A 24,307-nucleotide genomic window follows, 5' to 3' on the forward strand; every position below is an offset into this window, starting at 1 on the left:
ACACAGCACATTCCTTAAATAATCAAGGCTATGCACACCTGTCTCATGACGTTCAATGCAGTTCATAATGTGATGATGACAAATACAGAACAAATATAATACAAGTTTGCCAATTACCAGTTGAACATACAGTATGGCTCTGCAATCGACTGGCAACTGGTTCAGGGTGTACCCCGCCTCTCACCCGTTGACAGCTGGGATAGGCTCCAGCCCCCCCGCAACCCTGAAAGGGATAGTCGGTATAGAAGATGAATGAATGAATGAATGAATGAATGAATGAATGAATGTACAGTATGTTGATTACAGAATCATTAATTCAAAAAAACTGTAGTAATCATTTAGACATATTTAGGAGAGCTATTATCAAAAAATTAACATTGCTGTGGCAATTGTGAGATTTAAGGATAATTCCGTACAATTTCATCACTGCCTGTTGTGTCCTGTAGCCTGGCAGATCTGAAAGTTAGCTGTTTAGTACCGTTCACCACTCTCCTGCTGGGAAAAAACGTGACACACAACCAAAGGCATGCTATTAGGCCTTTCTCAATATGCATTCTTCTCTGTACTTGTGTTCGTGTGAACTTGAGAAACGTCATCAGTCTCAGTCCAAGTACTGCTCCAATACAATAGTCTGCACCTCTTTTGCTTTATGAGGGATTGGATAAGACATATATCGCTTCCTTATCTTCTTTGCCTCCACAACAGAATAATCACTTAAAACATATTTTCTTTTTAGTTGACAAGGGTATTAATGTGAGGTTAAAATATTTCTAATGAACTTGTTAGAGAAAAGTTTGCTCCTTAAGCTGATTCCATCCACAGAGTGATCTCATTTCTGAAACATTTGAATGTACCACCAGTTGTTGAGTCATCACTTTGAATGAAGTTGGAATGGCTTTCATTACTTTCTCATATTCTTTGATACAGCATTGCAGGTTATATTTAACACAAAGGTTCTCGTGGGTTTGTAGATTGCCCTGATAATCCATAAGATGCACTACTGCCCAAATACCTTTGTCAAACCAAGTCTTCAAAAATAATGACTTACGATTGTCAAAACATATCTATTATTCCACAAAGGAGAATGGTGAGGAGTAAAATTGTGGTTATATATCAGATTCCAGTAAAGGGGAACTTGCTGGTGATAATTCTAAAGCTTCACAGACAATTTATATATATTGTAATCACAGCGCAATAGAAAATCAATGCCTCCCATTTTTTGAAAAATTGCTTTTGGAATGGTAAACCAAAACGAGTCTTTGTGCAGAATAAAAGAACTGAGCCATTTTAGTTTTAGAGCACCATTCATAACTGAGAAGTCAATAGCATTTAAGTCGCCCTCTTCGATATTCTTGACCACATCAGCTCTTCTGATGTACTGGCATTTGTTCTTCCAAATAAATTTGAACTTTAAATTATTAATAAGTTTAGTCATTTTGTCTGAAATTTCAAGTGAAAAGGCAGGATAAATAACTCTTGACAAACTCCATTTCAGAAAGCAGTACCCTCCCAAATACAGTAATGTCTCTCTGTAACCAAGTGTCACAATCTCGGTCTCTCACTCCCTCTGCTCCACTCTACCTGCCAGCCACGCCCACCTCATCAGCTCTACTCTGCTCACCTGCCGACACAGCTGCAGCTCATCACAATCAGCTCTGCATTTAAGTCTCTCCAGCACTCTCACCCGTTGCCAGATCGTTCCTCTGCAGCATGCGAGACTTTCCAGCGCTTTCCAAATTGATCACCCGTTGCCGACCTTGCCTGTCCCCGACCTGCTCTCCTCGTCTGCCTCCCGGTAAACTTACCTGCCTTCCGTCCCTGACCTCGTGCTCTGCCTCAGCGTTTCTGGTGTCTGACTGCTCTGCTGGTAACGGTTCATCCGCCTGGCTTCGGCTTTCCTCTTGCCTGCTCCCCCTCGGTACTTCTGCTTCCGTGGACTGCTCATCTGGCTTCGACCCCCCCGCCTGCCTCCGACCACCCCTCTGCTCTCTCCTCCCCGGCACCGCTGTCCGATCAGCTGTTTCTTCAGGCGGCGGAGCTCCCTCCTCGTCATCCGCGGCTGAAGAAGGTTACTCCGCTGCACGCCGGCTCGATCAGCTGTTTCTCCAGGCTGCGGAGCTTCCTCATCATCATCAGCGGCTGAAGAAAGATACTCCGCTGCGCGCCGGCTCGATCAGCTGTTTCTTCGGTGGCGGAGCTTCCTCCTCGTCATCAGCGGCTTTGGTAAGCCACTTCTCGTTCCCTCGCTTGAGCCCCAGAGACATTTTGAGACCGCTCAGCCCGGAGAACGAACTTACTCTGATCCATACCTTGTTTCTGGTGGTATTCAATAAAAGTCATTACCAACTGTGCCCGCTCTCCGTTGTACTGCATTTGGGTCCAAAACACACCTGTAACACCAAGAGTTCAGAATAGTTTTACATTTATCCACATTTTTACAAATATTTTCCCTCTCCCTTATTTCTTTATTCTTAGTAATAACTATACCCAGGTATTTCACTTGACTTTTGACCGAAATGTTACATATTGACAGTGCCGGCTGATCATGAAGTGCAAATATTTCACATTTATCAATATTTAGTTTCAAGCCTGACGCTTTGGAAAATATGTTGATGTTGAGTTTAATACTTTAGGAATTTGCATTTCATTTTTTAAAAATAAAGTTTGACTTATTATATTTATTTCTCAAATATTTATTCCTTCAATACCATTATTTTTTTTTATCATAATTGATAATAGCTTGGCTACTAGAATAAAGAATAAGGGAGAGCTGTTGCAACCCTGTCTAATACCCCTATTTACCTGAAATCTTGGCCAGGTACCTTGTTCCAAAGCCACACAACGATTAATATCTCTATAGAACATACCAATCAGGTTTATGAATTTCTGACCAAAACAAAAATAATTTAAAGTACTTAATATGAAGGGGTGCTCCACTGAATCGAAAGCCTTATAGAAGTCTAGGAAGAGAATGAACCCCTCCTCTGATAATGCATGACTGTAATCGATCAGATCCAAAACCAGTCATATGTTGTTGTGAATAGATCTTCCATTTAGGAAGCCAGATTGCGTTTCATCAATAAGTTGTGCCAAACCTTTTTTAAGTCAAGCAGCTATACATCCTGACAGCAATTTATAATCAGTGTTGAAGAGTGTAATAGCATATAACAGAGTTGTCTAGTACTCTTTTATCTTTGGGAATTAATGTTATCAGACCTTGTTTCGTACTGGGCATTAGCTCTTGTTTCGCAATGCATTCTTGTATAGCTTTGAACAACAGATTTCTAACATCTTTCCAAAAGAAATGGTAGAAATTTGCAGTGAGCCCATCAAAGCCAGCGGCCTTGTTAAGTAACAGTTTCAACTGAACGAGCACCTCCCATTTTATCGAGGATGCATCGGGTGGTGACTTGTGTCGACTTGGGGCAGCCACGTATCCCAGAATGCATTTCGTAGCAACGACGGCGGAGGAGAGGACTCACAACTGTAAGTTACAAGTTTCAAAATACTACTGTTTTAGTAGTACGGAATGTGGTTTTAAGCTTATTGTATGTGAGAAAGTGGATGTTAAAACTTAAAATCTGTGGTTGATTCATCACGATAGCGCGTAGTTTAACATTTGCTCCAAAGTTTTCGGAGATGTGTCGTCCTGCTAACAGAAAAGCCAGCATACCTCGCCAGCTAGCAAGATGACCGACAGGTAACTATCATGTTACCCCGCTGAAAACAGCATATCCCAGCATGACCTTTTGAAATCTGCCGTTGGCTCTGATATCTCTGTAGTAGTAAAACATGGGATATAATTTGTTTTCCGCACATGTAACAGGCAATCTTTAGTCTCGGAAACTGATGTATTACTTGTCAAGGGGAAATCGGTTTGGCTTAGGGCGAAATGAAGGTGAATGATTTTTATTACCAGAGCACTATCTTTGTGCTTTCAACCAAATGTTTGTTTGCTTGTCCATTTTCCATGCTGCACAAACGTACTACACTTGTTATAATGGCTGTCATTGCGCATTCAGACTAACATAAGTAATATTTTAATCGAGGGACAAGTCAGGGTGGGAGTGAGTATTGATTTTGAGTGCTTGTGTCATTGCTTGTATGGCTGGGCAAGGATCAGAGCCAGATTTTTGCAGTCTTCATAATAATAATGGTTAGTATTTTATTGAAGTAGTGTGTCAACTCACTTATTCCTGTATTTGTCTTTCCCAGGGACTTTGTTGCCACTTCGGGCTTGGCCATAACGGACGGCCAAGCAAGCAAGAAAAAAAGAAAAAAAAAAGGAAAAAAAAAAGGAATGATTTGAAAGATAAATATAAGGTAATATCCCTGTTTCTGTGCTTGGTATTATTCTGAGAGCCTTTCTTAGAATTATTTTAAATAAATTACTTACTTTAGTTTGCCAGGCCAATCAGTTTTACAATGTAATATTTAAAACTTAATTTCAGGAGCTAAGAGACCCACCAACAGGCAAAGGGGTAGAGGCCGGGAGTGTGACCGCTGCCACCTGGCAGTGGTATAGTGAAATGGATGCTGTACTCCAGGGGCAGCACTCAATTAGTCCGCCCCGGTTGTTGCAGCAAACCTCACTGCCACTACAGGTGGTGTGGTGAGCACCTCGGCCTCTACCCCTTCTGCAGGAGAGAGCAGGGCCAGGCAGAGCAGAAAGAGGTCCAGGGAGAGTGAACTGCTGGATTTTTTGAAAGAATAGGCAGAGGAGGAAGAAGAGAGGGAGAGAGAGGCACTGGCCAGAGAGGAAGAGAGAGAGAGAGAGGGCAGCAACAGCGAGAGCAGAGACATATTTGTCTCTGTTTGAGAGACTTGTGGACAAATTTTAAATACTTAGTGTTGTTATAAAATGTTGTTGTTTGTTAAATTCCATTCCATTCCATTTTCCACCCACTTTATCCGGGACCGGGTCGCGGGGGCAGCAGTCTAAGCAGGGACGCCCAAACTTCCCTCTCCCTGGACACTTCCTCCAGCGTGTCCTGGGTCTTCCCCGGGGCCTCCTCCCGGTGGGGCATGCCTGGAACACCTCCCTAGGGAGGCGTCCAGGGGGCATCCGGTAAAGATGCCTGAGCCACCTCAGCTGACTCCTCTCGATGCGGAGGAGCAGCGGCTCTATTCTGAGCTCCTAACGGGTGACAGAGCTCCTCACCCTATCTCTAAGGGAGTGCCCCGCCACCCTGCGAAGGAATCTCATTTCAGCCGCTTGTATCCGGGACCTCGTTCTTTCGGTCATGACCCAAAGTTTATGACCATAGGTGAGGGTAGGAACGTAGATTAACCGGTAAATCGAGAGCTTCGCCTTTCGGCTCAGCTCCTTCTTCACCACGACGGACCGATACAGCGACTGCATCACTGCTGCCGCTGTACTGATCCGCCTGTCAACCTCACGCTCCATTCTTCCCTCACTCATGAACAAGATCCCAAGATACTTAAACTCCTCCACTTGAGGCAGGATCTCTCCTCCGACCCGGAGGGAGCAAGCCACCTTTTTCCGGTCGAGAACCATGGCCTCGGACTTGGAGGTGCTGACTCTCATCTCAGCTGCTTCACACTAGGCTGCGAACCGCCCCAGTGCATGCTGAAGGTCCTGGCTTGATGGAGCCAACAAGACAACATCACCCGCAAAAAGCAGAGACGAAATCTGCTGGCTCCCGAACCGAATCCCCTCTGGCCCCTGGCTGCGCCTAGAAATTCTGTCCATAAAAATAATGAACAGAACCGGTAACAAAGGGCAGCACTGGCGGAGTCCCACATGCACCGGGAACAGGTCCGACTTGCTGCCGGCAATGCGGACCAAGCTCCTGCTCCAGTTGTGCAGGGACTGCACAGCCCTCAGCAGAGAGCCTCCAACCCCATACTCCCGGAGCACCTCCGACAGAATAGCGCGAGGGACACGGTCGAATGCCTTCTCCAAGTCCACAAAGCACATGTGGACTGGTTGGGCAAACTCCCATGAACCCTCAAGCACCCTGTGGAGGGTACAGAGCTGGTCCAGTGTTCCACGGCCAGGACGAAAACCGCATTGTTCCTCCTGAATCCGAGGTTCGACTATCGGCCGGATTCTCCTCTCCAGTACCCTGGAATAGACTTTCCCAGGGAGGCTGAGGAGTGTGATCCCCCGGTAGTTGGAACACACCCTCCGGTCCCCCTTTTTAAACAGAGGGACCACCACCCCAGTCTGCCAGTCCAGAGGCACTGTCCCTGACTGCCACGCGATGTTGCAGAGGCGTGTCAACCAAGACAGCCCTGCAACATCCAGTGACTTGAGGTACTCAGGGCGGATCTCATCCACCCCCGGAGCTTTGCCACCAAGGAGCTTGCAAACTACCTCAGTGACTTCTACCCGGGTGATGGACGAATCGACCTCCGAGTCCCCAGCCTCTGCTTCCTCTATAGAAGACATGACAGTGGGATTGAGGAGATCCTCAAAGTATTCCTTCCACCGCCCGACAATATCCCCAGTCGAGGTCAGCAGCTCCCCACCTCCACTGTAAACAGTGTTGATAGAGCGCTGCTTCCCCCTCGTGAGGCGCTGAACGGTTTGCCAGAATTTCTTCGAGGCCGACCAGTAGTTCTCCTCCATGGCCTCCCCGAACTCCTCCCAGACCCGAGTTTTTGCTTCTACAACCGCCCGAGCTGCCGCACGCTTAGCCTGCTGGTACCCGTCAGCTGCCTCAGGAGTCCCATGAGCCAACCAAGCCCGATAGGACTTGACGGCATCCCTTACTTCCGGCGTCCACCACCGAGTTTGGGGATTGCTGCCACGACAGGCACCGGCGACTTTACGGCCACAGCTACGGACGGCTGCATCAACAATGGAAGTGGAGAACATGGCCCATTCGGACTCAATGGCTCCAACCTCCCTCGGAATCTCGTCGAAGCTCTCCCGGAGGTGGGAGTTGAAGACCTCCCTGACAGCGGGTTCCGCCAGACGTTCCCAACAGACCCTCACAGTACGTTTGGGTCTGCCAAGTCTGTCCCGCTTCCTCCCCTGCCAGCGGATCCAACTCACCACCAGGTGGTGTGATTGCAGTTTCAATTCTTTGTACTTCATCTCCCTGAGACGCCTGACTTCCCTTTATCTCACCAGGATGTCAGGTCTTTTTGTGTTCTAAATTGTGATGTCTAGACCTCTTAACACCAACATTCAAAATCCTGCAGGATGCCTCCTGTGTGAGCCACCCCCTAGGGAGTCGGCTCCGATACCCACAGCAGACCAAAAGGTGCGAATACACACCTTTGGGTAGGGGAGGCGTTCCTAAGGTATAAATGTTTAGCTCTCCCCATGCTTGGGGTCTTTCTTCATTCTACCACTCGGGTGATGATTGACCTTTTCTTTGCAAAGGAAATAAAACCTTGACGGCCGGCAGAAGTCTCTATTTCATTCTTCACCAGCAGCAGAGAATTTCCACAACAGTGGTGATCAGTTGACAGCTCAGCCCCTCTCAAGCCCCTGGTGGCCGGGCAAAGACCCGGCCACCAGGCGCTCGCCTGCGAGCCCCAACCCCAGGCCTGGCTCCAGGGTGGGGCCCCGGTGACGCCAATCTGGGCGACGTGAACGTCCTCGTTTTTCCAACTTCCATGGGGGCTTCTGAACCGCTCTTAGTCTGACGTGTCACCTAGAACCTGTTTGCCTTGGGAGACCCTACCAGGGGCATTAAGCCCCAGACAACATAGCATCTAGGATCATTTGGGTACTCAAACTCCTCCACCACGGTAAGGTGGCGGTTCAAGGCGGTTTGTTAAAGTTCTTATTAAATTCTGTTATGTTTAAAATTCAATACAGGGAATTCATTTTTGAAAGCAGTGGTGTATTGTCAATACTTACAGCAAAACAAAAAATTTATTTTTTTGCAGTGATATACAATTATTAACAGTGCAGTTGAACTTAATTTAACCAGAACCAGAAAAGAATATTGCAACTAATGAATATACAACATATTTACAGTCATGCAGCTGAAGTTAAGTTCGCCAGAAAAAGAACATTCAACACATTCAACATATATACACACTTATCATTCTAATCCATCTTATATATCTATAATAGTATAAGTAATAATATCTATAACTTATAATATAATATCCAATATATATAACATATACTTATAATAGTATAAGTAATAATATCTTATGTATATATAATATACAGTATCTATAATAGCATCTAAATTATGTTTTTAATATTTTTATTTTAACTCCAGTGAACATGACTACATCTGGAGAGGATTTTTCTCGAGATGTAATTATGTTCACCCAGACATGCAGGCAGTTCCTCAGGAGCAGAGAGCAGGGGAGCAAGCCTTCTGCGGACACCATTCCCGGACAGGTCCCTCTCATCCATCTCAGTGTTACCTGGGTCGTCCTCGTCATCTGGGGCCGGGCCTTCCTCTTCTTCCTCTTCCTCCTCCAGGATGTCACCTGCTGCCTTGCAGATGTTGTGCAGGATGCAGCATGCACCAACCATCTTTGGGGCAAATCGAGGCTGGATCTCAAGGGCCCTCAAGAATATTGAGCGCCACCTTGTTTTAAGGACCCCAAAGGTGCGCTCGATGGTGTTGCGTGCCCGTGCATGGTGCCTGTTGTATCAGGCTTCAACTTGGCCTGTTAATTAGAATTCAGGTAGTAAATGTATTGTTGTATTTCAAAGTCACCAAAGTAACAACATAATGTGTGTGTGTGTGTGGAATGAGACAGAGAGTGTGTTCTTACTTGCTACAGACTGACGATATGGTGTCACAATCGCAACAGGATGCAGCAGGCATGGGTATCCTCCATCCCCCAACAGGAAGTACCCAGCTGGTGGATACAGGGCCTGGTGGTACATCAGCGATCTTCTGAGGACAAGTGCATCATGCACTAATTCTGGTTGGCCAATAAACACATCAAGGAATGTGCCTTTAGCATCACAGATGCCCTGCAGGATAATAGAGGGGAAAAGCTTTCTGTTTATGTAGCTTCTCTTCCGTGGCTCTGCAGGAGGAAGGATCCGCACATGGCACCCATCAATGGCACCAGCAGCAGACTGAAAACCATCATGGCCAGCAAGGTGAGCAAAGCCAGCCCCCACATCCTCCATCTGCTCTGCTTTCAGGAAATGGACAACTCTGTGGAGGATGGTCATCACTTCCTCAACGACTTTGTGGGCAGTCCTGCAGACTGTGGCGAGTGGCGTGGCAAATATGACTGCCGTTACCCTGTAGGAGGCTCCACAGCCAAGCCAGTGGAGCGTGACCAGCACCTAAACTTCATGGCTCCATCCATGGGCTTTTTCCCAGGGCAGCATCTGGAGCAGCATGGTGATGCTATTCCTGGATAGCCTGAAGGCCGGTTTCAGCTCCGCTCAAGAAAAGACTGTGGTCAGGATAGGCACATTATTGTTGATTTGTGCGTACCCCTGCAAGGGGCCTTGGTCCTGTTAAAAAGAAAGGATTTTTTTTTTTAAGAATTGTTTATTAATTGTTGTTACAAATTGTTGTATTTATGTGTTTTTACCATTTAATATTTATTCAATATTTAATATTTATTAAATTCTGTTTTATATATGAATTGTCTTTTTAAATTTGAAATGTCTGATATGAATTAAGAATTAGAATTTCCCTCTAACATATGACCTGTTTGTTCAGGTGCTTGAGAAGGTTTCTAGTTCTTTCATAACTTGATAGGCTGTGTGAGAGCACACATATCCTCCCAGGTTCTGAGACAAGAAGTTACTGTAGCCTACATGATTACTGTGTCAGACATCAAACTTCCCATTGTGTTGAAGGTTGTCTGGTCAATGATGTCTAATGATGTACGTGACACGATAAGATACAGGTACCTCTCACAGTAGTACAGTAGTTCTAATACTTTTTCTGTCCCGCCACCCTTCAGAAACCCAAAAAAAAAATAAATCCTGCAATCTATTTTTTAATCTGTCATTAATGATGATAGGGGAAGCAACTAATAAAAAGGAGTCAAGTTGAATTTAATTTCAGTGAAATAGAGGCCAGCACAAAGTATCAATGAACTTGTGATTATTTACCTCATATTATACAACATTGTTTCACTCCATGTTTTTGCTGAGGTCATTCACCCCACCCTCTCTTTGCTCCCCGTTTGAGAACCACTGCATTAATATAGAGTGATAAGTACCAAGAAGAAAATCAACAGGTATGTATGTGGAGTGTGGGCTAAACCAGTCATTCCCAGAGAGTAAGTTGTAACCCCCCAGGTGGATCACAGGAGATTTTATTGAGATTTAATAATTTCTGCAAATGAAGGTTTATATCTGCATCTGCATCTGTATGAATGAGGATAGACTAATAGACTAATATTTGAAACACCTCTCAGTATAACCCAGTACATTTCAACATCCCTACAAACTACAGCTGACAAAATATAAATCAACATCTCTAAATAAAATGTTTTATGTAGGGTTACCCAATTCAATTCACACCGCTCTTCTGTCCTCTGGGAGCCGATGGAGCGATTTGTGCTCGTATTTACAGCCACCAACAGAACACTGGGTGCGGTGGCTCGACATGATCCCTAACACGGTGCTTTCGATAGCGAAATGGCGGATCTGTGAGAAGGTAGTATATCTGGTGGGTGGAGAGACACCAGGGAGAGGAGTAGGGGGTGGTGGCTGGTGGGTGGGAGCATGCAAATGTGCGGGCTTGTTAGATAACAGTACTCCCCGAACTCGAACGGCTCGTTTGGAAGGGTGCTTTCACAAATCCATATCTCACTCAAAAAAGCACGGACGGTCTTATTTCACACTTTGTGTGCGTGTGGTAGCACCAGAGACACAAAATAACACCCCAAATCCCAGAAAAAGTGGATTTTTCATAATATGGGACCTTTGAGTTATGAAAAGAATGTGAATTGTGCCATGTTTGTGTGCAAGTTTTGGACATTGTACAATATCAATAAAAGTTGTTTAAATAAAAAATTCATGTGTGGATCTGGTATTACTCAGGATTAAGCACAGTAATACGAATGCTGATTAGTTACAGGGACCGTAAATATAAAGACAGTATTCTGATTGTTACAGATGGGTGAGAGGATCCTCAAACTAATGAGGGATAGTAAGGGCGAGTAAACTCTGAAGGTGGCAGTACTGCAACATCATGGATGCCAACTGCCGTAAGTGCTCAAAGAAGAAGACGAGAAGGGGCGAAGAAGAAGAAATCCGGAAGCAGCAGCTTCAGGGGGAGCAGTGTACTGAGAGGCAGTGGACAATTCTCCTAGGATTTTCACATTAACTAATCAAAACGTCGTACACAATGAGGTAACCATATTTTAATCTGTTTACGATTAAATGCCACTGTGTTTTACAGTTTTAATCAGGGAACATGTTGATTCTCGTCTCTCGCTTCTGTGTTATCGTAACATGACGCTAGCGGCGTGCATTGTTTGATCACTGGCTAACAGCTAACGCGTTTGTGATGGAGCGACTTCAGCAGCGTTATTCTTTATTTCAAGTTTGACGTTGCGAAGCATCTTTTTTGGGTTAATTCTTAGCTGTAGAGGAATTTGTTCTTTTCCAAAAGAAAGTATCAGCTATCCGGTGGGCAATCGTTTGCTAACATCGCCTAGCCAAGTAGCTACGTGAATGAATGAACCTGTGTTGACTTGAATGGCACCGTAGCAGATCAGTGCGTTAGATTAGCGAGATGGCATACACGTTACTGTTCGCAGTGTGGTGAAATAGTGCCGAAACCGAGTACTCCTAACATTAGCTTCGACGAGCAAATGTGTGTAATAGTTCTCGACATGTTGCTATGTTTGTGTCTAGAGGGGACCGCGGCAGGGGCCGGGGAGGCCGCTTCGGGTCCCGTGGAGGACTGGTCCAGGGGTGAGTTCAGCTTCTTTCAATGCTTGACGTCATTGTCACCGAACTGCTAACTGTTAATCTCTTCTTTGTTTCTGTTTAGGTACCGTCCATTTGTCCCACACATCCCGTTTGATTTTTACGTGGTGAGTAATAATCTGGGGTGTTGGGGTTAATTTTTTGACAGGAGCTTCAGCGCGTGACGTTTCATGGCTGTTTGAGGTGTTCACGTGCTCCAAGTTCACACTCAAACGTCAGTAATGCTCCATCATAAGACTGACCTGTTGATAAACAACAGCAGTCTGCACTTGTTTACACAGGGCAGACACAACATAAACAGAAATAAACTTGTGCCTGTGGATGCTTAACGAGTGACTGAACAACAGGCTGGAAACAGTGTTTCACTGCTCTGTGCTGTTTCACCTCTGACAGCCAGCATCAATTCGGATGTGGTTGGCATAGTCTAAAGTATGCTCTGCTGCTCCTGTAAACACACGCAGCAGTGATGTCACTGGGTCCTGGATCAGACCTGCACATCCCTGCACGGAGCTCAGAGGGTTTTCAGGGGACATTAAGTCACAAAAGTTATGTCATGCTGGTTTTTTCTGTGGGATTTGTGTTCTCCTAATAATCAGAATCAGAATCACTGGTTTGCTAGTGTGCGTTGGCTAAGTAAGTAAGCAGCAGTGTGTGTACTGAAGCAGACTGTTGTTTATCTCAAGTGTGAGATGGCCTTCCCCAGAGTGAAGCCTGCACCTGACGAGACGGCTTTCAGTGAGTGTCTGCTGAAGAGAAACCAGGACCTGAGCCCCACACCTGCAGAGCAGGTCAGTCCACAGACCTACAGGGACGAGATAACGATCCGTCTCACAGGTTGTGTTCATGCAGTGTGTTGTTGACGTGCACTGACAGAAATCCTGTTTATTGGTCTCTCTCTGTGTCTAGTCCTCCATCTTGTCCCTTGTCACAAAGATCAACAATGTCATTGACAACCTGATTGTTGCACCTGGCAACTTTGAAGTGGTGAGTCATTTTTCAACATCCTGAATGACTCCTTGATATGTAGATCAGTGTGTGGAACCATGTCGCTGCCACACTGTACCTGTGTGAAGCTGATTGAAGACTGATGCGATTTGTTTCCGATACGATCAGTTGAGTTTAACAGTCGATCAATGTGAACTGAAACAAGAGTGTCAATGTTTAAATATTCTGAAAACCATACAGCATTATTAGAATAAACCCACTGAATGTCTCAAGTATCTAAAAGCAGCTTAGGGTAAAATCATACTTCAGTGTAAATATTTGCAGACCAGACTTTATTTTTTCAAAATCAGTAAACAGATCTGGAGCTTGTGAATGATATGAGCCAGTCAATATTAGTGCATTATATGTTCATATGTATGAATCTTGTACTTCTTGTCTCTTCGTAGCAAATTGAAGAGGTGCGTCAGGTGGGCTCTTACAAGAAGGGGACCATGACGACAGGACACAACGTTGCTGACCTGGTGGTAATCCTCAAGATCCTCCCTACATGTGAGTGATCAGTAGCAAATCATGTCACGTGCTTAAAAATGTCATAATGCAAATTGTAACCCTGTCAAAATGATTTTTTGGTTGGAAAATTTTGACCACAATATACTGTATATATTTATACTCTGAGACCCTCCCAATACTGTGCCCATTCACAGTGATCATAAGAAAACCATTGTCCACAATATATCTGTCTCTAGAGAATAGCATATATTTAGGCTTGTTTGCATTCAGGATTATTGCATCTTTTATCAAAGGCTTATTGCAGGATTTCAGTGGCTGAGTGTTTGAGTATTAACAAAACAATTCAGGATTGTATGATCTGCATTAAGATGGGCGTTATAATTTGTTATAGAGGATGGAATACTGTTAATATACATTGTGAACTATTTAACAAAAAGAAGTCAAAGATCTTAAATGTCTAAACACAAGCAGCTGGACAACTCTGCTGAATTAAAGTCCAAAACTGGCAAAATTCTGGTTTAAACTGGGAACTATCTGATGAACCGTTACCATAAATCAGACCAGACAGTTGATTCCAGCTTTTGCTATTTGACAATTGTCAGTACTCAGTGTAACTAACACATTTCGATGAGTAGCGAAAAAGTATAAGGGTTTAATAAAATACCCCGCTGCCAAAGAAACAGTGTTGAGTCACTGTGAATGACAAGCCCTTTTCTGGTTGAATTTCGTGTTGGTTCACTGCATTAAAGACCCTGTGGATCAGTAAAATGAATGCTCTTTGTCATTCTAATGTAAAGTGACCTTTATTCGGGTCATTTAATCAGTGTAATTTTGGATGGTGATGATTTTTTCTTTTACAGTGGAGGCAGTTGCTGCTCTTGGCAACAAAGTCGTGGAGACCCTTCGCACTCAGGACCCGACTGAAGGTAACCCAGTGAGGGAGTGATGTTCACCTCCTGACCACTTCAAGAAAATAGACTAAATAAGCGCATGAGTAAGCAAATTCAGTGACTTAGTTCAGTTGTGTGTCCTGTGAAAATCACCCAAGCCAGTCGTTTGAAAACACACACATTGTATTTCTCCAGGTTGTAGTGATTATGGATCATCAATGCAGCCCACCGACAGCTGTTCATGTAACTCTGTGTTTATGCAGTGTGTGTCTGATCGGCAGCTGACTGTGTGTATCTGCTGCTTTCAGTGCTGTCCATGCTGACCAATGAGACGGGCTTTGAGATCAGTTCTGCTGACGCTACCGTCAAGATCCTCATCACCACCGTCCCTCCCAACCTGCGCAAACTGGACCCTGAGCTGCACTGTATGACCTTACACATGTATTCACAACACACACATACACGCACACTGAGCATGTAGAGGATGTGTCTCTGGGGCAGCCCTGTAGCTTAGGGGTTACCAAGCCAACCATGAGCCACAGCGTCCCCAGGTGGAGTCTAGCCAGGACCCATTGTTGTACTCTGTCTCCCTCCTTCACCGTCGCCTCTCCACTCTGGGATGAAGAATACTTTAATATTGTTTTTGCTATGCCACTTCATTCCTTGAACATTACGTTCTTTTTAAACTCCCTTCCTTGTTTTGATAGTTGAACCAACCAGTGCTGCAGGTTTTCATTCCATGTGTCAGTGTCTTATTAGGGTTCTAAGTACTGAAGGTGCTGGAATCCTCTTTGAATTGAATTGGGCTGGATTTGGCAACCAAACTGAGCAGACATGTCAGAAGTCTCAGCCACAGATAAGAAAAACCATAGCAACAGTCTGTATGAACGTCTGAAAACTCTGCCATACAAACAAAATCTTTTTTTTCTGGGTTCGTTTGATAACTGTGCATCTTTCAGTTTAGGCCACGGCCAATTTTAGTCACTCGGTTTCCCTCCATTTTGAATACAGTCATTTAATCTTCACCAAATATCACCCTTTGGTTTGAACCAGGAGTTACTACTTTTTGGAGTTTTGGCTCACCCCTTCATGTTGCTGTATTCAAATTTGTGAGGATGTGGCCTGTTTTACATAGATTTTGCAGTGAACCTCAGCGCCAATCTGCCAACACGTACCTGTAGCTGTACATCACATCTAGTTATAGCTCAGCTTGTTTTACGTTCTGCCTCGAGGTGCCACAAGCTCAAAACGTTAATGTCATGACTTCCAACAGCATTTTTTCCCTGAAATTCACAGGACATGATTCAGTCATATTTGAGTCAACACATGAAATTTGCTTGTGATTAGTGTGCAGTGTGGTCAAAAAACAAAAGGTTCAGCAGAAGTGCTCTCAAAACAAAAGGTCCTGGACAGTTCACATGTTCAAATCTGTGTAGAAACCACTGAAAAAATGGTCAATTATAAAGTCTGTAACTATATTTTTCACATGTTCGATAATTATCTCCAAAAACAGATAGAAGATTTGTTTGTTTCGCAGATGATGGAGACAAACTGTTAAAAAAGCTTTGAAATGTGTCAAACTTCCTGAAAATATCTCCTTTCCTCTGCGTTAACTGTGGCAGACCTCTGCTGTTTTCGGTATAATCCAGCCTGTGAGACCAAGCGGCAGCAGTTCCTGCTTCACCTCGCCTTCATTTCGTTCTTGTTGTTTCTTCAGTGGACATCAAGGTGCTGCAGAGTGCCCTGGCCGCCATCCGCCACGCCCGCTGGTTTGAAGAGAACGCCTCTCAGTCCACGTGAGGATGTCTTTTAATTCCCACTAGGTCCACAGTTTAACATTACAGAGCTGATTCATGTGTAGGCACGGCCACACGAAACGCCTCCCTTATTCACTGGATTATCTGCTGTTGATACACTTCAGGGTCAAAGTACTGATCCGCCTGCTGAAGGACCTGAGGCTGCGCTTCCCTGGCTTTGAACCCCTCACTCCTTGGATCCTGGATCTGCTGGTAAGACCACAAGTCTGCTTGGTGCTGTACTGGGTTGGTGTTGTATATTGGTACATGTCCACAGCCAGTGATGGGCTGGTGTCCATTCTGTTCCAGGGCCACTCTGCAGTGATGAACAACCCGTCCAGGCAGCCCCTGTCCCTGAATGTGGCCTACAGGTTGGTTCCCACTCACCCCAGTTTCATTTAGATTCAGTCAGTGTCGATGGGACATTGTCTCTCAGTGTTGTGTTGGACTCTGTGCTTGTGTTTTGAAGACGGTGCCTGCAGATGCTGGCTGCTGGGCTCTTTCTGCCCGGCTCTGTGGGCATCACTGACCCTTGTGAGAGTGGAAACTTCAGAGTGCACACAGTCATGACTCTGGAACAGCAGGTAGGTCTTTCCAAAGTTAGACTTATCATGACTGATGTTGTCGGAGGCAGTAATAGACAACAGCACTCACACACATCTGGACAGCTGTGTCCGCATGGATCACAGCAGCTGTTTGATTTCTAAACTGCTGAACAGAAGTGAAAGCTCTGAGTGTTGCATGAACCTGGTGTGATCATGTTGTTTGTGTGTTTGTGCAGGACATGGTGTGTTTCACAGCTCAGACGCTGGTGCGGGTCCTCTCTCATGGAGGTTACAGGAAGATCCTTGGCCTTGAGGGCGATGCCAGCTGTAAGCGAATCTCATTCTTCAGTATGAGTATAGGTGGCTTTCCTATTTACAGCAGGGGGATAGAAAACTACTGCAATGTCTTGATAGCTTATATATGAACATTGGGGATATATATCCCCAATGTTCATATATGACATCTGGATATTGTATTAGAGAATTATGCTGTTTCCTCAAAACAGATTAGACTTCAGATAAATGCCAGGTGTTACACTGCAGTGCATACAGGCAAAGCTTCGTAAGAAACTGTTAATAAGAGATTTAATAAGTATCAGTCATCAGACACACAGTCCTCAGCGCCATCAGCTGTCACCAAGCTGCACAGTGAAACTGAAAATACGTCAAAGTGATCACCAGAACAGCGATCGCACAGTTCATTAAACAGCATTAAACACACCGTCTCAGTGGGAGCTGTCTGTGCACATAAACCACGCATACACCATTTCCCACACATAAAGTTCTCTTTGTCAAAGACTGCAGTGAGAATGTGCACACCTCACGCCGGCTTCAGACCAGGCAGACCGTTAATAAATCTGACAGAAAGAATGCAAATACATGTTGACTTCTTCATGTGAAGTCAATGTTTACATCAAATTTCATTTTAAAGTGCACATTGGACTGAAATGATTGCTTGTTACCATCTGTGCTGTGAAATGAGCCCTGTTAAACAAAACTCCAGTGTAAGAGATGAAGGCCATTCTAGTTCAGCTGGAGCTAATATGGGAGCAGTTTGAGTTATTTAATGTAATAAAATATTCCAACGATTGTGCTCTCAGTAATCCCTCATCCAATATGATGTTCAAAAAGAAGAATCTTAAGGATGACAAGTGTAGAATAGAGGAATGTGCAGATATAGAACAGCCTCAGCCTTCCTCTGTATTTCCTCATGGGACATCAAGTAGCTTGTTTCATGTACTGACCTGTGATTCCACTAATTGTGCCTGTGTGCACAATCAAATGAGTAAGTACTGATGAGACTGTTGCTGCAGACCTGGCAACAGAGATGTCTACATGGGACGGCGTGATCGTCACTCCGTCAGAGAAGGCCTATGAGAAACCCCCAGAGAGGAAGGAGGAGGAAGACGAGGCTCTGGAGGAGGGAGGAGATGGAGAGGACGAGAGCATGGAGACCCAGGAGTAATGGTGTTCAGGTTGGAGCGTCTCCATATTTTAATGGCTCCACGTGGTGCATGTACGTCTGTCTCACCAAGCATTCGTTGTAGAATCTCACTCTGAAGATGCATTTGTTATGACAGTGACAGTTTGTCTATGGTTGAAGAAACACATGCTGTGTGGAAACTGACCATCATGGGTTCAGATGTTCATTCTTCTTTGACATCTGGAGTCATTCATAACACAGCTGTTTTGCTCACTTTCTCCAGTGAATGTTGGTAAGCTTATTGAAGAAGTCCTTTGAGCTGGACCGTGGGTGTACTCTGGATGTTACCTGAGCAGAGACAGCAGCAGGAGCAACAGCCAGGAGTCCCACCATGTTTTCAGACCAAGGACTGGCCTCATTTTGTTGTCAGTTTTTAACTTCCCTTTGGTTTTTACTTCTTATTTGTAACTGTAAACGATAACACCTTGAATTAAACCTTTTTTTGTTTGTAAATGATCTGAAGTGTTGTTATTTGTGCCAAAATCAAGAGTCGAAGCAGAAAGTGCTAGTCCAGCCACACACATGCTCTTTATTACAGGCAGCAACAGAACTCTTCAACAAAATCAAACTTGAGATATTTACAGGTTAGATCTGAGCACACAAATACAGAGATGGGTGTAACTTTTGCCAGAGACTGTTTGACCCTGAACTAATGAAAGGTGATATGAGTGACAGGAAGGGTTTTACTTCCAGTTAAAATGTTTTGGCTTTAATGATTAAAAGTGCAGTCTGCATGGTAACAAAGATACCATCGTGATGATAATTCACATTCTAGGTAAGAAAATATGTGTTTGCACTTATTATAAATATATCCCTCATTTATGCCTGAGCATTTTCAGTTTGTAGTCAGTGTCTCTAACACACGGAGAATGTTGAAGATTCAAACTTGTTGGATGAAGACTGTTTGCTTCAGGTAATAAACTCTAAAGTTTACACAGCAGATCATACACACACTGAAACAAGGATGAAGGCACAGCAACCTGAGACCACTGTGGTCTTTTCATGCTCGATGTGCTCTACACTCCTGGGACTGCAGCTAACTGAACACTAATTAGAAAATCGATTGGTAATAAATTCATTTCACTTTGAGGATTCCTCTCGTGTTATTTGCAGCAACAATTTAGCTTTTTGCAGTGATATTTTTTTATATTCTTCATAGCTGTCCATTATAACAACCTGTTGACTGAAGTAGGCAGCATGTAATGGGGTCAAATGACGCCCTGAACGCACCGTCTTTTGGGAGCACGCAGGGAGCCTGATGAAGAAAACCTGGGTTGTCAAAGAACACTGCTAACCACCACTGTGACACCCATCAGCCCTGGGGTTTGAGGTTTAGTCAAGCTAAATCACACAGGTTGAACATCGTGGTTGTTATTTTGATCAGCTGTCAAATATCAAGAGGATGTGTCTCAGTGAGCCTGTCTGAGCGCAGACACCAAAGGACAGAGAGCAGAGAGACAGTCTCATGTGAGTCTCATGTTGCTGATAGTCAGTAACTCTTTTTGTTAACACTGGTGGACAATGAACCCTCATCCCTGAACTATTCTGATTCTGTGTTTTATGGCCTGTTTGTAGCTGGTACATACGTCAGGTTTAGTGGTAATTAAATACCCTACCAACAAATGACTTCACCTGTGCTACCTACACTCTGACACAATGTAAAGTACGTGAAAGAAAAGATGATGCAGGATGCTTGTCCCCAGTCCTCACTCAGCAGCAGCACAGAACACTGACTGGGGTCCTTCTAAGTCAGGGGGTTTTTTTTTGTTTGTTTTTTTTGACCAACTAAAGAAAACTGCCTTGCATCTGGTGAGTTTGTATTTTCAACATTCTTCCTAGAAAGAGCTGCATAAGCTGCTAAGTGACTGAAACTTCAGAGTAATGGCAGATAACGCTGCAAGACTGATCTGTAGAACGACGGGATCATCACGGATGAGGGTTAGCTTTATGTGAGTGCAAGGAAATGAGGACAGCAGTGGGCTCTGTGCAGCATCATTACACTTCAGCACTGTGGGCCTGGTCGCAGCTTGTCAGGGTTTCAATAGTCCTCATGGATGCAACCCATCACTTTTTTTGACGGTATTTGAAGGATGTTGACGCCCTGCCACTTTTCCACAATGTGACCACAGTACATCAGCAGCTGCTGGCTTCACAAAACGATCAGTGTATTAATCCTGTTAGAGTCTGATCTCAGCCCTCCTTGCAGCGCCTCAGATGGAACCCTCCAACGAGTATCTGGGTTCATGGCTTGAGTTTGAGCCACGGGTGGACAATGGTTAGGATGGAGAGGACAGAGGAGGCCAGGCCACAGGCCCCGACAAAGCCTGGCCCTGTAGGATAAATCCCCAGCCGGTCCAGCGGGATGAAGATATCACAACTGTTCTTCAGCAGGTCCAACAACAGCGGCGGGTTGCTGTAGAGCACCGTCACCAGCAGGTGGAGCTGTCTGCGGAGCCACGCCGACATGACGGGCATGCAAATGGTGGCTGGAGCGACAGATGAGGAGGGGGAGGACAAGTGGTCAGCGGGTAGGGTGGTGCTGGGGTAGGATGAGGGTGGACATTTGGTGGCTCTGTATCGCTCTTCACACTCAATGAGGAGGCGGAGCTCGTACACATCTCGAGTCAGGTTAAGGATCAGAGCAAAGAGGTAGTACCTGTAAAGAACGATCACATGACTATTAACAAATAATCAACTAAGAAATTCTTTTGAATGTATGTATTTTGGAGCAGTGCAGAGGTGGACCTGAGGACTGGGCTGTGCGCAACTATGAGACGAACTCTGTGTGCTCCAGAAATTCACTCCATTTCAAGTCAATACTTCAAGCTCAAATGTAGCCTTTCCATATCCAGAGTTGCACAGGCAGTGGAGGTTTACATCAGGCTCTTAATCAGATTATTAATCCTGCCAGAGTTTTTTGCAGCAGCAGATCCAGCTGGTTTAGCCTGCTGAGAACAACTAACTCCTTGACTGGCAGGCAAATTAGCCCTTTGTGTATCCAGTGAAAAATAAGAATCTTCCACGTCCACATAAATAATTGGCTACATGCTGCTGGAAATGCAGATGCATGATGAACAAAATTCTAAAAACAAAGACTAATTAAACTGATGCAGGTTAATCCCCTGCTGACCTGTCTATGGAGCTTTGTGGGAGCAGAAAAACAAACGATACAACAGATATCAATGTGTCTGTTAGCATTGCTTGACCAGTGGGGTATACTATGAAGCAGGTTTGACATAACCAGACGTTCTTACTGTGAGCAACAAAACCTAAAACCCCAGTTGAGATAATGGTCATCCCAACAGTTTCTTTGTTAACCCAGGTTTTCTTCATTAGGCTCTGTGTGCGTTTGGTGCATCATTTGACTCTTCTTTCAGTCCCCGCGGCAAGAAAACATGACGCAATGCATACATATAGAAAGTTTGTGCTGCTGTAACTACAAGGCTTTGTTCATTACTAATTACTTTACTAATTACTAATGTTGTGTTCAGCAAGTTTGATGTGTTTAACAGCTGAGAATCTATATCACTCAGAGAATCATCAGGAAAAGAATTAGTCAAATGGTGCTACTTTTTATAGTGGATTTAAATCCCAAGCTCAGCATGACCTCCTCTGGAGCAAGTGAGGCATGCAGCATTAGTTACCATGGCCTTTGAGATTTTGAAAACTCTGGCTTCAGGCTCAACCTTGCTCACCCATTCACCTCGCTTCATAGCACACCCCTGAGGAGCTCAGTCATTGGCTTAGGTGCGGTTGTACATGTCAGGTTTAAATCTGCATTGACTGAAATAAAATCACATGCTTCTGCACTGCGGAGTCCTGTAGAAATCAACTCTGTGACACAAGGGCTCACTTATCTACATTCAACCGAAACCTGCTACAACGCAGAGCTCAGTATGAAGTCAGGTCATTTTATGTATTTCTAAAAGGTCACACTTCTCAGCATGTAGGATTTTATGAAGACAACCCTATCACACTTTATTGTGTAATTCCATTTACGAAGTGTCACATCAGCCTCACATCAAACTCACTCACCTGAATGATCTCTGACTCCATTTGTGCTGGTCAAGTTTGGAGATGAGGCCTGTTTTTCCAGCCCACAGGATGTTGTCACAGGCAAAGTACATGGCTCTATTGAGGTGGCTGATGGTCAAGCAGAGTCTCAGCACACTGTCAGAAAGGTGTATGGCCCTCTTGGCAGCCTCCAGCGCCTCCACAGAGTTTCCCAGACGTAGCACTTTGGGACACAAACACACGTCAGGCACAATCCTTCAGCTTTGGTGCTTGGAAAAGTCAAACTGACTGCTTCACTCACATTTTCTTGTCAGGCTCATATGTGCTTCCAGTTGACTGACAGTTTTCTTAAGTTCAGCCGCTGCACCGCCCTTCTGCAGAGTGTAGCCCAGCAGGGTGCAGGTATACTGAGCAGCCCTGTGAGTGCAGAACACACATGATCAGTAAGGCAACCACAGGGCCGTTTCATCAATGAGCCTCAGGAAAGCAGACTTATTATGAAAAGTAGAGGTAGAGCAATCAATCAGATCAATCAACAAGGCTATTGTATCATCTTATTGCAGGTCTATCTGTATCTCTGTTATGGGACATGTATGAAGACTGTTGTTTATGTTGAGTTGTTGATATATCATTATTACACATTTGGAACTCCCAAATATCGATATCAGTATTGGCCTAAAAACTCCAGTATCAGTTTGGCTCATGAAGTGCCTGACTTGAATGAGTAAAACAAACTGAACCAGGATTAAACTGTTTCATAAAGCCAACTAAAGCTGACTGTGAAATACAAACCTGACACATCAAACAGTGATCACATCAATTCACAGAGAAGAAAACAACCATGTAAAGACAAAAGTATGATGTTTGGAGGCACAGAGCATCAGGTGTTAAACATATAGCACTGAGAGTACAACATTACATCATAAACTAACAAAACCACTATGGTTAAGAAAGCAAAGGAGAACTTTAGTCAGTAAGTTGGGCATCAGCAGCCAGGTTTTGCAGGCTCTTCTGTCAGACTCTGACAGGTTGTTGTTGTTCATCAGGTTTATTTCAATTACAGTCAATTTAAAAGCACAGAGGCTCACACTGCAGTAGTAAAAAGAGCAATAATAATAATAATAATAACTTGTAATCTTGCATTATGAAACACCCCTCAGAACCAGGCTCGTCTGGAGGAACAGGATGCATGGAAATATACACTTGCCCTGCCCCCTCTGAATGTTTTAGTTGAGCCATAATTCACGTAAAGGGAACATACAAAGGATTCCAATGCACTTATATTGTCAAAACAATATGGAGAACGAGCAGGTTTCCCCACATTTAACAATACTCCGCATTCATAACAGGAGTAGAACTGACCGTAGTGCAGCTCAGACACAACACGTGCCTTAACCCAGAAATCTACTGTTAGCTACGTTACTGTAGACTAAGAAAGAATTTAACTTTCTCTTCAAATGTACAACATTAATCCAAGTCACATCAACTCAGCAGAAAGTCTTATCGTTGTAAGGTCGAAGTTACAACTAACTGTTTGATTAACGTTCGTTAGTCTACTTTTATCAATCTAGCAAATATGCAAGTTAGGTAAGGTTACCGAACTAGTTAACTGTGAGTAACTTGCGTTAAGATTAACTACTGTAGCTAGCTGTAGTGAGATTTCAAACAGTAATTGTCAATAAAATTCCTAACATTACCTAATAACTCTCTCCTTGGCTTGGCTTTGAGCGTTGAACCGAACCCAAGTCTCCATACTAGCTTGTTGCTCCTGTTCGGTAACGTTACGTTAATTAACCTAACTAACTGTTAGCGTTCAACCTGCTACCTGTTTATGTCAGTAACTCTAGACGCTACTTAGCACGTAAGCTATCTGCTGCTAGTGCGTCTTCTTTTGCTACTGCTCCTTCTGCTTCTTCTTCCTCCTCTTCTTCTTCTGCTTCTTCCTCTTCTTCACCGTCTTCATTGGCAGAACGGCCCTATCAGTGCATTGGCGCCACCCACTGGACTGGAGCAGACATTTGGCAGCAACGTACACGGGAGAAACCTTTTTCTTTGCTCGTCCTTTTTCTTCGAAGTAAATTAATAGGAAAATATACATGGGTGATTCTTCAATTAAGGGAGATTTTCTGTCCCCAGGGTAGATTTTCAAGAAAAAAATGTTTTGTTTTGTTTTGTTTTGTTTTGTTTTGTTTTGTTTAGAAAAAACTATTACTGTATTTGTTAAGGTTAGGGTTAAGGTTAACTGTGTTTCAATGATGACA

General features: G+C 44.2%; 2 protein-coding genes across 2 annotated transcripts; one reads left to right on the forward strand and one right to left on the reverse strand.

The window, feature by feature from the left end:
- The first annotated feature begins 11,166 nt into the window (after positions 1-11,166).
- On the forward strand, positions 11,167-18,486 carry ilf2 (interleukin enhancer binding factor 2). The gene is made up of 15 exons (XM_076755247.1): positions 11,167-11,281; positions 11,789-11,848; positions 11,928-11,970; positions 12,547-12,651; positions 12,770-12,847; positions 13,255-13,357; positions 14,179-14,244; positions 14,517-14,633; positions 15,926-16,004; positions 16,130-16,217; positions 16,314-16,375; positions 16,474-16,588; positions 16,786-16,876; positions 17,863-18,024; positions 18,256-18,486. Exons 1-14 carry the CDS (start codon positions 11,277-11,279, stop codon positions 18,012-18,014), a joined length of 1,164 nt encoding a protein of 387 aa, XP_076611362.1. The 5' UTR covers positions 11,167-11,276; the 3' UTR covers positions 18,015-18,024; positions 18,256-18,486.
- A 55-nt stretch (positions 18,487-18,541) lies between these two features.
- pex11b (peroxisomal biogenesis factor 11 beta) lies at positions 18,542-23,969 on the reverse strand. Its single transcript, XM_076755359.1, has 4 exons — positions 23,744-23,969; positions 22,348-22,463; positions 22,068-22,269; positions 18,542-20,688 (listed from the first exon to the last, which is right to left on the reverse strand). The coding sequence occupies exons 1-4, from the start codon at positions 23,797-23,799 to the stop codon at positions 20,274-20,276; spliced, it is 789 nt and encodes a 262-aa protein (XP_076611474.1). The 5' UTR covers positions 23,800-23,969; the 3' UTR covers positions 18,542-20,273.
- Positions 23,970-24,307: the final 338 nt, after the last annotated feature.

This window comes from Chaetodon auriga, chromosome 17 (genome assembly GCF_051107435.1).
Source record: "Chaetodon auriga isolate fChaAug3 chromosome 17, fChaAug3.hap1, whole genome shotgun sequence".
Classification (NCBI taxonomy): domain Eukaryota; kingdom Metazoa; phylum Chordata; class Actinopteri; order Chaetodontiformes; family Chaetodontidae; genus Chaetodon; species Chaetodon auriga.